General features: G+C 35.7%; 1 protein-coding gene across 1 annotated transcript in view; it reads left to right on the top strand.

The window, feature by feature from the left end:
• SORCS3 (sortilin related VPS10 domain containing receptor 3) overlaps positions 1 to 14,770 on the top strand; it is a 694,786-nt gene that overhangs the window by 509,411 nt on the left and 170,605 nt on the right. Inside the window, exon 7 of the mRNA XM_031955808.1 lies at positions 8,593 to 8,711. Within this exon, the coding sequence (XP_031811668.1) occupies positions 8,593 to 8,711 (119 nt within the window). The remainder of the gene's footprint in view (positions 1 to 8,592; positions 8,712 to 14,770) is intronic.

Here is a 14,770-nt window from a genome sequence, read left to right on the forward strand (position 1 = left end):
GAGGAAGGAAGAGAATCTGGAAATCAAAATTTTAAAAACAAGTAATCATCTTAGGTATTCTCAGCAATACAATGATCCAAGATATCTCTAAAGAACTTATATTGAAAAAGGTTATCCATTCCCAGAGAAAGAACTACTGGTTCTTTCAGAATTGAATCTTTCAGTTTGAAGCATACTTTTTTTTTTAACCTTTATTTTTCTTGAGGTTTTTTTTTTTTTTTTTTGGTTTATGTTTTCTTTTACGATATGATTGATGTGGAAATATTTTGAATGACTATATATATTTAACCCATGTATAATTGCTTGCCTTCTCAAGGGGGGGGGAAGGGAGAAAGAGAATCTGGAATTCAAAGTTTTAAAAATGAATGTTATTTTTTCCCATGTGAATGGAGAAAAATAAAATAAGTAAATAAATTTTAAAAAAGAAAAAGAATACATAATGCAAAAGAAAAGAATCAGATTGGGAAAAAGAGATTTTGAGTTATTTCTACAGAAATCATAGTTGAAAGTGAATGAGAATGAGTTAGAAAAATAAAGAGGGTTAAGGACTAATGTTTGGGGAGACCACAGTTCAACAGATCAGAAAGATGAGTGGTCACTGAGGGAGATGGGAGTTTTGAGAGGTCAGACAACCATAAGGGGAGATACCTCTCATGCCAATACTGGAGATAGTCTAGTAGAAAGAGGTAATCAGTAGTGTCAAAAGTACAAAGAGTTCAAGTGAAGATGTGGACTAAAAAAAGACTATTTTTTTTTTTATTTAATAGCCTTTTATTTACAGGTTATATGTATGGGTAACTTTACAGCATTAACAATTGCCAAACCTCTTGTTCCAATTTTTCACCTCTTACCCCCCACCCCCTCCCCCAGATGGCAGGATGACCAGAAGATGTTAAATATATTAAAATATAAATTAGATACACAATAAGTATACATGACCAAACCATTATTTTGCTGTACAAAAAGAATCAGACTCTGAAATATTGTACAATTAGCTTATGAAGGAAATCAAAAATGCAAGTGGGCATAAATATAGGGATTGGGAATTCAATGTAATGGTTTTTAGTCATCACCCAGAGTTCTTTCTCTGGGTGTAGCTGGTTCAGTTCATTACTGCTCCATTGGAAATGATTTGGTTGATCTCCTTGCTGAGGATGGCCAGGTCCATCAGAACTGGTCATCATATAGTATTGTTGTTGAATTATATAATGATCTCCTGGTCCTGCTCATTTCACTCAGCATCAGTTCATGTAAGTCTCTCCAGGCCTTTCTGAAATCATCCTGTTGGTCATTTCTTACAGAACAATAATATTCCATAATATTCATATACCACAATTTATTCAGCCATTCTCCAACTGATGGGCATCCACTCAGTTTCCAGTTTCTAGCCACTACAAAAAGGGCTGCCACAAACATTCGTGCACATACAAGTCCCTTTCCCTTCTTTATGATCTCTTTGAGATATAAACCCAGTAGTAACACTGCTGGATCAAAGGGTATGCACAGTTTGATAACTTTTTGAGCATAGTTCCAAACTACTCTCCAGAATGGTTGGATTCGTTCACAACTCCACCAACAATGCATCAATGTCCCAGTTTTCCCGCACCCCCTCCAACAATCATCATTATTTTTTCCTGTCATCTTAGTCAATCTGACAGGTGTGTAGTGGTATCTTAGAGTTGTTTTAATTTGCATTTCTCTGATTAATAATGACTTGGAGCATCTTTTAGACTAGAATATGTGACTAGAAATAGTTTCAATTTCTTCATCTGAGAATTGTCTGTTCATATCCTTTGACCATTTTTCAATTGGAGAATGGCTTGATTTTTTTATAAATTAGAGTTAATTCTCTCTATATTTTGGAAATGAGGCCTTTATCAGAACCTTTGACTGTAAAAATATTTCCCAGTTTATTGCTTCCCTTCTAATCTTATCTGCATTAGTTTTGTTTGTACAAAAACTTTTCAGTTTGGTATAGTCGAAATTTTTTTATTTTGTGATCAGTAATGATCTCTAGTTCTTCTTTGGTCATAAAGTCCTTCCCCTTCCACAGGTCTGAGAGGTAAACTATCCTGTGTTCCTCTAATTTATTAATAATTTCATTCTTTATGCCTAGGTCATGAACCCATTTTGACCTTATCTTGGTGTACGGTGTTAAGTGTGGATCAATGCCTAGTTTCTGCCATATTAGTTTCCAATTTTCCCAGCAATTTTTATCAAACAGTAAGTTCTTATCCCAAAAGCTGGGGTCTTTGGGTTTGTCAAAGACTAGGTTGCTATAGTTGTTGACTGTTTTATCCCTTGAACCTAACCTATTCCACTGATCAACTAATCTATTCCTTAGCCAATACCAAATGGTTTTGGTAACTGCTGCTCTATAATATAATTTTAGATCTGGTATAGCTAAGCCACCTTCATTTGATTTTTAAAAAAAGACTATTAAACTTGATAATTAAGAGACTGCTGTTGAGAAAATAAGTTTAAATGATGCTTTAAGAAACCATTATCAAAAGAATTTGGATAGTAAAGTGTAGAGGGCTGGAGCTCTGAAGGTATATTTGAATCTGACAGCAGAGAACGTAAGACTAATAACCTACTCAGTGGTTCTATGAGCATATATTTAGATGATATGGTGATGTAATGACTCTCCTCAGAATTGGCACTTGCTGAAAGTAGTGTGGTGAGATAATCAGAGGAGAGAATTGGAGGACTGAGGGAGAGGGTCAGTTGCTCTCTGACACAGGATGCTAAGGAGTGAGGACTTCAGGCTCCAGACTCCAGAGTCCAGGATTCATCTTTGGCAAGCCCCGTGGTAGCTTGCCTGCCTCCTTCACTTCTTCTGAAGACCAAGGACTTTGATCCTGACTCTAACTGATCCTGAAGCCCTCCAGAGAGCTAGCCCAGACATTATAGTAAAGAAATAGTTACATATATCTTTCCTCCCCAATAATCTAATTGATATTACTGCTATTGAGGGTTGTTATTCACAAAATGGTGCCCCTCGAGTAGTACAAGCACGTGGAGATTGTGTAGCTCTATAAGTGTGGGAAACAAATGAAAATGAGTATCAGATAAACTATGGGAATGTTATTGCCTGGAGATACTGTACTAAAATTTTATATATGATTACAGTTGCAGCTTTTGTTGACTAGCAGATTTTTGCTTATGTGGTGCTCTCTTTCTGAACATGAAAACACTGAATCAAATATGAACCAATGAACAGAATCAGGAAATTCCTCGCAAAAGAGCATTTTGTGCCTTGGTATGGTCAGGTTCTAAAGAGATTGATACTTGAACAATTGGAACAGATTGGCTTTTTTGCAATGAAGGTCACAGAGGAGGCTGTTTATTTCAACAACTTAAAACTCATTTGTAGAGGATGTCAACTGGTGCATGAAGGGCATAAGATTTACATTTGAAGAAAAGCCTGTGACAATATGGTTAGCTCTCAATTATTGTTACCATTGTAGAAATATACCTTAATTCTGGTAGTAGAAACAAATTCAAGAGAATCAAATTTATGCTGGACACTTTCAGATTTGGAATATATAATTCCTTCTAGAATGACTACATCATGTTTTCTTGAGACTTTACTGATTCATTTTCCTATCCACCCCCAAATTCCTTGACTGTGCCCCTTTATAAGTAGACATTATTAAACATTTTACTGATGAAATGCTGCCCCCTTGCCCCTCTTTCCCTTTTTTATTTAAATTATCAAAATTTATTGTATATTATGGTGTCTATATCAATGTTCCTCTATTGATTCCTCATTCTCTCATTCTTATTTTGGACTCATTTACAAAGACTTTGAGAAATATTTTAACATCCACAGTACTTTGTGTCATTCTTCCTTATTACTAGTATTTGAGGAAAAAAGAACATTTTTCTTTCTTCCTTTCTTTTTAAAAGCAAATTGAAAAGAACAGATCATTTTGAAATATCCTCCTCTTATGCAGCATTTTTTAAATGTTTGATAAATTTTAAGAAATTTCATCAATAAAATTATTATTCAACGGACACAATAGAGTGTAGATGACTTAATGTTGTGTACAACTATCTCAATTTTAAATGTGTTTTGCTGGATGATATTTCAAGTGATATTAAAACAAATTAGTCAGAAGTTGGGGAAAAGAATCTAATTGGTATGAGAAATATGGGTACTATCTTCTCATGCAGACACTAGTACATCAATTAGTATATTTTTATTGAATGTTTTCTGTATGCATACCCTTGTATCATGATTTAAGAAGAAGACAAAAGGAAGGGGTTTTGCCCTATATAAGCTTATTATATAACTACTTATTAAGCAAGTACCTATAAAAGTATTAGATTAACAGTTATATGGTGCAATGGGTTGAGTGCTGGAACTGAAGTAAGGAAGATTTACCTTCCAGAATTCAAATATATGGCCTCAGATACATAGCTGGTTAAGTCCCTTAATCCTGTTTGCCTCACTTTCCTTATCTGTAAAATGAGATGGAGAAGATAATAGCAACCACTCCTGGGTCTCTGTCAAAAAACTCAAAATCAGAGATGACTAAAATGACTCAAGGGATATAGGATACAGACACAGAACAAAGAACACTGTTATATTGATGTGATAATGGTGAATTTGTGGAATGTGGTGGTATTCTCGAAAAGTTCATCCTACCCAATCCACTTATTTTACCAAGGAGTCCAAGAGAAGTTAAATAATGATGAAAGCATATATAAGTAAGTGATTAACAATGTTGCTGGGAATGAGGGGATTGCTTAAGAAGAAGAAAAAGAAGCAGGGGATATTCCACTTCCGATTTCTTAAAAAAAAAAAAAAAAAAAAAAACTTCTCTTTTCTTTGTCTGGCAAAAATATTGAGCCAACTTGTGATGAATAAGAACCTGTCTCCTAACTACTGTCTGAATTATTGGGTTCTGTCACTTACTAAGCAGGACAGATAACTTCTTTCTGTTCGACCATTTGATATGCTTAATGGTTGAATTTATGAACTTAAAGGCAACCAAACTGTGGAAACAACTTGGAGTCAGCTATAGTGAATAAAATTTGGAATTAGGAGGAAAGAGACAAAGTAAGAAGGGTGGTATAGTATCATGATAGAGCATTAGATTTAGAGTTAGGAAGATCTGAATTCAAATCAGACCTTAGTCACTTTGTATATGATGCTGGGCAAACCGTCTATGCTCTGTGAGCCTCAATTTTCTCATCTCAAAAATGAGGGAATTGGACTTGATTATCTTGAAAATCACTTGAAGATCCAACTATATGATCCAATGGCCTCTTTGTTCTTTGCCAATTCACTTCATGTCTCTTGACTTTAATTACTTCCTTGTGGTTAGATGATCTATTAGGTTGTTCATTTCCAGTTTGTATTTTTTAGTACTTTCGCTTTTTTTGTTTCACCATTTTTATTATCCAGCTGTTTATTGTCTTTTCAGGAATCTCTCTTCTACTTTCATTTATTTCCTTGCCTAATTTTTCCTCTACCAAAAGTATTCCTCTCAGTCTTTGAACGACAGATCAGAAATGGATCTAAGCCAAAAAGCATCTGGTCTTGTGACTCATACCAGCACAGGGTAGCTTATGGTTTTTTTAATGACAATTTGCAAGGTCTCCTTGCCCTCTCTGACTTGATAATATCTGAAGAGGCTTCTGTTTCTGTCACCACCATCTAGTCCCACCACTGGTGTTTCATCTGTATGGACTCTAGTCCAGTCTCTTCTCCCATATCACAAATCTATCTTTCTGACCTCATATCTTGCCTTTGGATGGAAGAATGTCTCCCTCTGATCTTTGATTGCCTCAGCTAGAGTAACTGAGAATTTGATTTGAGGCATTATTATTTCTTGAGGTGAATTAGCTACTCAGATTAATTATGGAAAGTCAGTGGGACCAACAAACTATTTTGAATCTGGAGCATGTTGGGGATTCTGACTCTAAATTTAAGGGTACCCTATGTTGCTACATTGTAAAACTCTCTATTTCTGGTTATTCTTAACCCTATTATGGAGTACCATAGCTTTCCCTGCCACCATAACTATTATTAACTCTTGTATTATAATGCCAGAGAAACTGAGGTAAGATAGAGATTAGAGAATTATTAATGTTTTATTTGAAAGGGAGAGATGCATGGTTTGGTCCCAGGACTGACTGAGACTATCGTCTCCAAGAAACCAGCTGCAAATGTAGGATACAACATTCCTTTATAGTGTAACAAGAATGATGACATAATGGGGGAGGTACCTGAGATGGGGATGACCTAATGGAGGGAAGGCACCTAGGATGACATAATGAAGGGAGGTACTGGAGAGACTCCTGATATTCTAATGATGTCTAAAATGGTTAAAGACTTTTATCCCATCAAACATTAAGAGGGAATGATTATAGCCTAAGGTCTAAGATATAAGACCTTTATCCTATCAAACTTTAAGAGGGAATCATTATAGCCTGAGGTCTTGGGGAAGAGGAACTGGGGTAGGACAATTAGGGAAACTGGGTCAGGACATTAAAAGGGAACTGGCATAACAGTATTAGCTACCACTAAATATTTAGTATTTTGCCCCAGGAGATCCAGCTTGTGGTAAAAACCTGTTCAATATTCCTACTTATCTTATTCTAACTTGCTCTAAGGCTTTCAATTGGTAAAAATCATGAAAAAGAAAAAAGGAACATGTGGCTTCTTCTCTCTGCTACCATCTTGATAGAGGCATTGTAAGCATGGAGGTGGGAGGAGTACATTTCTATAGACAGAATCAGATAAGCATGTTATCTAGGGGAGGTTCACATGACATCAGTAAAAGGCCTGAATTCACTGCTGTCATTGTTTTTGTTTGTTTGTTTTAATTTGGATAGTTCTATTATTTATTAAACCATGACTAACAACAGTTTTGAATCAGTACCGGTTTTCACTTTTATTTTCCAAGAAAATGTGGGGTCTCTTGTTAGTGTCCCTTTGGACCATGTTGTTTTGGGAAAAAAAATTGAAAATTTAAAATAATTCAAAAACTTTGATACAGTTTTAGTTTCAAATGTTATCACTTAGGTTTATACAGTGACACACTCTAAGAGTTTTCATGGATTACAAAGTCAATGTGAGCCATCAGTGTAACATGGTATCCAGAAAAGATAGTGAATGTTAAGTGTTGAGGGTATAAATAGACAAGTGCAAGAGTTACCACAGTAAAAAAAAAAAAAAAGTTTAAATTGTAATAAGCAACAAGAACACATGGAGTGTCAGGGAAGGGATCCATAGGGATCCATAATAAAATTGATTGACATATTATCTCTAAAAAAAAAAATGATACTATAGGTTTGATTACTGTGACTAAACAAGAGATAAAAAATGTATGTGTAGGGTTTGGGGGAAAGGATTTCAACCCATGGAATCAGGAGAGTTGGCAACATGATCAGGGTATATAGCTATGTGGAAATTTCAAATTTGATCTGATATCATTGGCTAGATGAGTTTGCCCTTATGGACCCATGAATCAAGATAACTCAAGTATGGGTTAAATTATAAGTATGGGTTAAATTATATCATCTTAGAGTTCTTTTCCAGTTCTTAGAGTCTACAATATGATATATCATTGGAGCTGATTATTTTCTCCTATGTGCTATATTGTAATTTGGGTAATTTTCATTGTACTGATGCTTGATTATTGTAACATAGGTCAAATGATTAGGATTTTGTTCAGATGTGGAAAATAAAAAAAAAAAAAAGCAGGTATATAGCACACATTTGAGTTGTTCTTGCATTTAAATTTAAAAAGTTTTATTTTCTTTAACAGTAACACAAACTCTAGGTTGTTCTCTAATTTCTAAATATAAACAGCATTACAAAAGTAAGGAGATTTAAAAAAAAAATGTACCTCTAGATAAAAGTTAAATATCTTTGTCACTAAATTCTAATTGTATCCAGGAAATGATTTGTTCACAGCTTCCAGGAAGTCCTTTACCATTTGATTCAGTCTCTTCTGGCTACTTATCAGAATTTATTCAATTGTCTTCTTAATGTCATACCTGTTATACTGAATGCTTCCACTTCTAACCACCTCCATGTGAAGGAGAAACTGCTTTAAAGACTCTATTTAGCTTATTCTGAGTTTTTTGTCCCTTAAACTCTCTCTGCCTCATTACTAGTAAAAAATGACTTCTCGGAAGTCTAATTCATTCATTTAGTTCCCTACTTTCCCTGTCTTTACTCTATGAGTAGCATTAACCTTGAATGGATTTGTTTGCTGACCTCTGTGGCTTTAGAATTTTATAATCTTCTGTATAACAACCATAGGAGCCACATCTTATAGATCCTCTACTTCCTCCCTCCCCCCATCTTTTCCTTAGCACTTTAAATCAATTCATTGCATCAGAAGAAGATTGTAATATTGCTTTTTCACCCCAATCTTTTTGTTGGGTTAGGGTAGAAGTTGTGTGGAAACTGCTGAATAAGGCCGTTTTCTCTTTCACTTTGCTTCTCTCTCTCTCTCTCTCTCTCTCTCTCTCTCTCTCTCTCTCTCTCTCTCTCTGTGTGTGTGTGTGTGTGTGTGTGTATATATATATATATATATAATAATTCCCTTCTTTATCTTTCTATTTCAGATGCCCATTATCTTATCTGCCGTATCCAGGAATGTTCAGAAACCATCAAGAGTGGGCCTTTTGCCCGTTCCATTGACATCAGTTCATTGGTGGTCCAAGATGAATATGTTTTCATTCAGGTAAGACATATGACTAGTGATACATTGAAGGGGAGGTATCTACTAGCTGGATTTACCTGCAAAAGATTTTTTCATAATTATGGAGAGAAAGTTTGAGGAGGGGTAAGAATGCAAAGTAGCATCTGACTCTAGAGGTCAGGAAAAGGACTTTCCAATAGAAAGAACTATTCATGATAATAGTAGAGACATGAAGAGGGTTTATCTTATTCATAAGGAGTTTTCACATTCTTGGGACTGGAATATCATTTCATTTTATTATAAGTAATTTTAAAGGTGAATCATAGGCTAGAGTTTTAGAATTTAAGAGCGTTTTGTGAAGAACTTGATGATGAGATTACACCATTAGAATATATGCCTGAAAGTTGTTTTTCCTACTATGATAAAGGTCCTGTGGTAAGTACTGAAAGATATGCAGAAAAATATGGAACACATTTTCTGAATTTAGAGACTTTAGTTCATCACTGCAAGCAAGAATAACAAATGTAAAAGGATAAAAAATATTGAAGAGGCCTGGCTTCTTCAGTTAAAAGCTGACCATTTCTTTGAGTGTATGTAAAAATTTCTTTCTGGAAACACACTAAAATGTACAGGCTTACCTTCTATCTTCCTACTGCTCATAATATATTATAAATGTTTTGTTCAAAGTTATCGACTTTAGAAAAGAATCCAAATCCAAAACAAACCAAAAAACCCACTCTCCCCTTCTGTGCAAACATGGTAGGCTAGTGTTTTGAAGGATTGGTAAAGAGGTGGTCTTTTTGGTTTCTTATTTAATTAGAAATGAGACTGATTATCCTGATACCACTCTCTTCAAAATGTTATCATAAGGATAACACTAAAGTATCTTAGAAACTGAGTTAATCTATGGGGTAACTTTTTTCTCTTGCTACTGACTGTAACTATGTTCTCCTTTTCTCATTGCTAGGGATCAGTGAATAGTGAGAGATCACTTATCAATTCTTTTTTATGAAAGAGTGTTTAAATTATAGCAAGAACAAATATACAAATATTTCTTTTACGTTCCTTGGAGGCATAATCTCCCCTATATCATGAACAATACTGGTTTTTCCAGGTTCATGCCCAGATTTGGCATGATTGCCAGGTGAGTGCTCAACTCAGCTTCTACTGGCCTGGGGCTAGAAGAGCATTCCTTATTGGTCTCAACATTAAGTCTGAATGACTATAAAATTCAGCCAGGGACATTAGGATACCAAAGTATCCTCAGAATTCTAGAATGCTAAGAGACTTCCTGGATCTCTCAAAACTTACTATGTCATCAAGGAACCAACCATCTATTCACTTATAATGGAAAAGAACAACTCACCAAGGATCTAGGTCTGTTTCTTGGGGTCACGTGACCCTGGGCCCCAAATTCTTATATCATAATAACTCATCATAGGTTATGGATAGATTTATACTATGAGGAAGAGATCAACATCTAAAACATATGACGACAGACATGGTGGAAGCTGTCTGATACCTTTTGAATGTCTTCAAGCCAGTCAGGGAATCCTCCCTTCACCACATGATGAGCAGGGAGTCAGCAAGCATTTATTTCACATTATGTCTAGGTGCCACAAATAACAAATATAAGCAAGAAGAAAGATGGACTGTGAGAATGTCTATACATTATCCACAATTTCAAGACTTTTGACATTATGCTCTCCAGGAAATCAGGATCTCAACTCTGTTTATATGCTATATATACACTGTTGTTTTTTCACTTTTGTAATTCTTGCTGAGCTTTACATTCAGGAACTATTTCTGATTCTTTTTTGTACCATTCAGTGCCTAGCAAAGGGTCTTTCACAAAACACATGTTAATTGATTTGAACTTGGGAAAGGACCACTTAGTTGGTAGAATAAGATCATGTGTAATCAAAACAAATCAACAAAACAAAACAAAAACAGTCAAGTTCATCCATGAAAGGTATAATATGTACTGTGTTTATTTGAAAATTCTCTTAATCCCTGATTCCAGAAGATTCTTTCTAGGTCTTGTTTGGTGATAGTCAAGCAAACCTTCATTCAGCAAGTATTCATTCAGCACTGTATATAGGGCCTTGTATTGGACATTTCACAATGAAAAAAAAAGTCATGTTTCCTTCCTGTTGAAATCTCAAGTTCCCTGTGCCTGATTGTCCAAGCACTTGTCTCCTAAATGGAGCAGGCTGCCAAGGTCATACTTATGAGTCTTTGAAGCCCACCTGGATAAAAAGAGATGAGCCAATGAGGAGGTGCAAGCAGTCTGTCTTTATTCAGATATCATCTCAATAGGTGAAGCAGGAAAGCAAGAGAGCGATTCAACTCAGGATGATGTATTTATTCCTCTTCTCTTCTGGGATAGCCTGTGCCAAGCCACTCAGCAAAATGCCATAGGTGGATCATTAGGAAGGAGGCATATGGAGATGATGTTGAGCCAAAGGAGGAGATCTAGTAAGAGAACAATCCCCCTACCACCTCAAGGAGCCTCTTCGGGTTCTTTATACTCCTACGTGGCACAACCTTCTGCCTCAGGGGCTACATCCCTTCTACTTCCTGGGTCCTTCTCTGCTCAAGCTGAAAGGCTATGTGGCATGTAAGGCTATGTGGCTCTTCTTGGAGAGAAGAATGTCCCTAACAATGTTTCCTTCCTATTGAAACCTCAAGTTCCCTTGAAAGGGAAAAGAACATTTTGCTTCCCAGCTATAAAGAAGGTCCCTGGTAAAAGAAATAATAAGGTATTTGCACTGAGATATAAAAGACTAATACCAAATGCTATTTTGAAAACAAGAATATATTGGATACCAGAGTTTGTGTGAGGGTGGAAGTTAGTTGGTAGGGAAGGATATCACTGAGAAGAGAGTTTAGAGGTCCTCAAACCAATATTTCTTTACTTACCCATTTCCCCCCAGATTTATTTAGTGTTTGCAGACTGACATTTAAAGTACTGCCTAGTCTTTGTAATACACAGAGTTGATGCATGGCTTTTTGTCCCATATCCAAAGCACAGCTGGTTTCAGCCAATTCACTGAGACCTTGTATAAGCTCTTGCAGCCCAACTATTGTTGTGAGGAAAGGGTTTTATAAATCTTAAAGCATTATATAAACACAAGCCATTATTATTTTTTTGTTAATATGATTATTATCATTTTAACCTATAGCAATTATACATAGATACAGCCAATATGGGAATGTTGAGGTCTAGATCCAAATGTTGAGGTCTAGATTTGGGGTACCTAAATGAAATTAGGGTTTAGTGAAGGTCTAGTGGCAGGTTTGGGGTACAGGAAGTCAAACAGAGCTCCCCTGCAACTCCCTTGGATTCGGCACAAGGATACGGTGGTAAATGAGGTCTAGTAGCGGTGTGAGTCCCCAATAAAAGCATTTATTAGCCCAAGAGCTAGATTGGTAAAAGTGGTTTATTATTGAGTTTAGAAATAGGAGATAGGTGAAGATAGAGATGAGATAAGGGCACTGGACAGAGGGTCCAGTGGACAGAGGGTCCTCACATGGCTACCATGTTTGGAATCTCTGCAAAGAGGGGTTCCCAGCATGGCCCTTTTATAGTAGGAGACTTAGCTCAAGGGGCTTTTGGGTGTAGCCCCAAAGTTGGCTCAGATCCGGGTGGGGCTAGGACAGGTCTGAATCTTCTATTGGAATTCAAAGGGACCAGGATTTGTGAGTCAAAGGGTAATTTACATTAACTAGGGGGGGGTGGGGTTGGGAATCAAAGATTGGAATTTTCCCACATCAGGAATAGCCCCAGAATAAGCACGATCTGAATATTGAGACTCTGGGATCTTGTGGTGAATCCAACAGTCTAAGTTTATCTCTTAAGTATTTTATCAAATTCCCTGTGTGGTTTGGTTTTAAAGTTATCCTTTAGCTCCTATACACACACACACACACACACAGACACACACACACACACAATATACATATATATATATACCGAGACATAGACAATTTCTTATTGCAAGGAATGATGTTCACTAGATGCATTCCTAAACAAAAATAGCAGACCTGATTGACTTTAGTGAATGCTTACATTGAAGGGTGCCCATGATCTCTTGAGGTATTCCATGTCATTTCTGGATAGCTCTAATTGTTTTTTGCCCCTACCCAGAATTAAATATTCCATATTGGAGCCATTACTAACAATATTTTTACCTGAAGCGAGCTGCAGGTAAAGGGGAAAGTGGCGTGTATAGGGAATGAAGCTTAAGGCTGTTGTGAAGGAACCATTCTTTGGGTTCCTCTGAGGTATCTAGATTTCTCTTTTGGTGGAGGAAAGAGTGTCTGGATTTGGGATGTAATTACTATAGGGAGCTCCTAATGTGAAAATTCCCTCCAGCTAATGCCAACTCACTACACTGGTTTAAAATATATAGCATTAGACCATTGCCTGGAGCACTGATAACGGAAGAACAAAAGGGAAAGGGAAGAAAGGGAGAAGAGAAGGGAAATGGATAAAAATTTATACAATATCATGTGTTAGACACTATACTGGGAACTTTTCAAAGGATATAGCAATCCTGTGCTGTTATTAGTTCCATTTTACATTTAAAGGAGATATAGACTTCTTAAAGACAAAAATAGCTCTCTCTGAAAATTAAAATTAAGCAAGGGAAAGACAATAAAGCTATGAAACCAATAAGTAAAACAATATAATGAATGAAAAAAATAGAACAGAATGTGACACAAAGAAGAACAACACATCTTGAAAACAGATCAAAAAAAGAAAATATAAGAATAATTGAACTGCCTGAAACTGTGACCAAAAAAAAAAAAAAAGGTATCTTGATCCAAAAATGCAAGAAATAATCCAAGAAAATTGTCCTGGACTGATAACCTGCAAGGAAAATAAAAATAGGAAAAAACATTACCAATCACCATGTAAAAGAGGTCCTTTGAGAATAAGAATAATACTTTGAATTATTTGATAAACAAATAATAATGAATATCACTGCCAAATTTTGAAACCTCCAGGATCAAAGAGAAAATTTTGAAAGAAACAAGAAAAACAATTGAAATATGCTGGAGCTATAATCAGAACTATAAAGGACTTATTAGTAACCACAATAAAAGTCCACAAGTCCTGGAATCTCATATATTAGCAATTTTTTTCTGAGTCCCTAAATAGCACATCCAGCAAAATTATTTGTAATATTTAATTTTAAAAAAGAGTACATTCAATGAATTATCAGATTTTTAGGACTTTCAACCAACCCCAAACTCAATAGAAAATTTAACATAAAAGAGCCAATATCAAAGATTAATTTCAAAGAATTTAACACGGACAAATTGTTTTTTACATGGAAATGTATAACACATGTTTAAGATTGACATTAGTAATTGGGTAGCTCGAAAGAAAGATTGAGGCAGAGTTGAGTATGATCTGACTTTAAAAAGCAAAACTGTCTAGGAAAAGATAAAAAAGTAATCATGTTATACAAATGAGGTACAGAGAAAGAATAGACCAAGAGATATTGAGGGGGAGAAGAGCGTATAGTTCTGAAAACCTACTCACATCGGGAATGAGTTATATAGGCAATACTACCTAACTACTATAAAGGATATAGCATCCTCCAAAATCTATAAAGAAATGAGAGAATAGGATAAGGTAGGGTGTAGAACAATGTGTAGATTTATGGCAGTGGGACAAGGTGTGTAGATTAATGTGCAAGGGATAAAGGATAAGGTGGAATACAGAAAGGCCTATAAAATAATGGTAGTGGGACAAGGTATGTAAATTAATGGGAAAGAGATAAAGGTAGGGATGTGTAGTATAAGATAAGTGTGTTTACAGAAAGGTGTTTAGATTAATGGGAATGGAATAAAGAGAAAAGGAAAAGGTCAAGGGAGAAGATAAGGGAGGTATTCGTGGGTGGAGAGAAGTTAAGTAATAGCAAGGCAAGTTAAGGAGCAGAATTAAAGTAGAAGAGTTATCAGGGATAGGAAATGAAATAAATCCAGAACAACAAGGATCAGGAATAGAATTTACTAGAAAAATAGTAGGGCTAGTAATCACTGATCTTAGACAAAGTCAAAGTTAAAAGATTGAATCAAGAGAGAAA

This window comes from Sarcophilus harrisii, chromosome 2, assembly GCF_902635505.1.
Source record: "Sarcophilus harrisii chromosome 2, mSarHar1.11, whole genome shotgun sequence".
In the NCBI taxonomy this organism is placed as follows: Eukaryota; Metazoa; Chordata; class Mammalia; order Dasyuromorphia; family Dasyuridae; genus Sarcophilus; species Sarcophilus harrisii.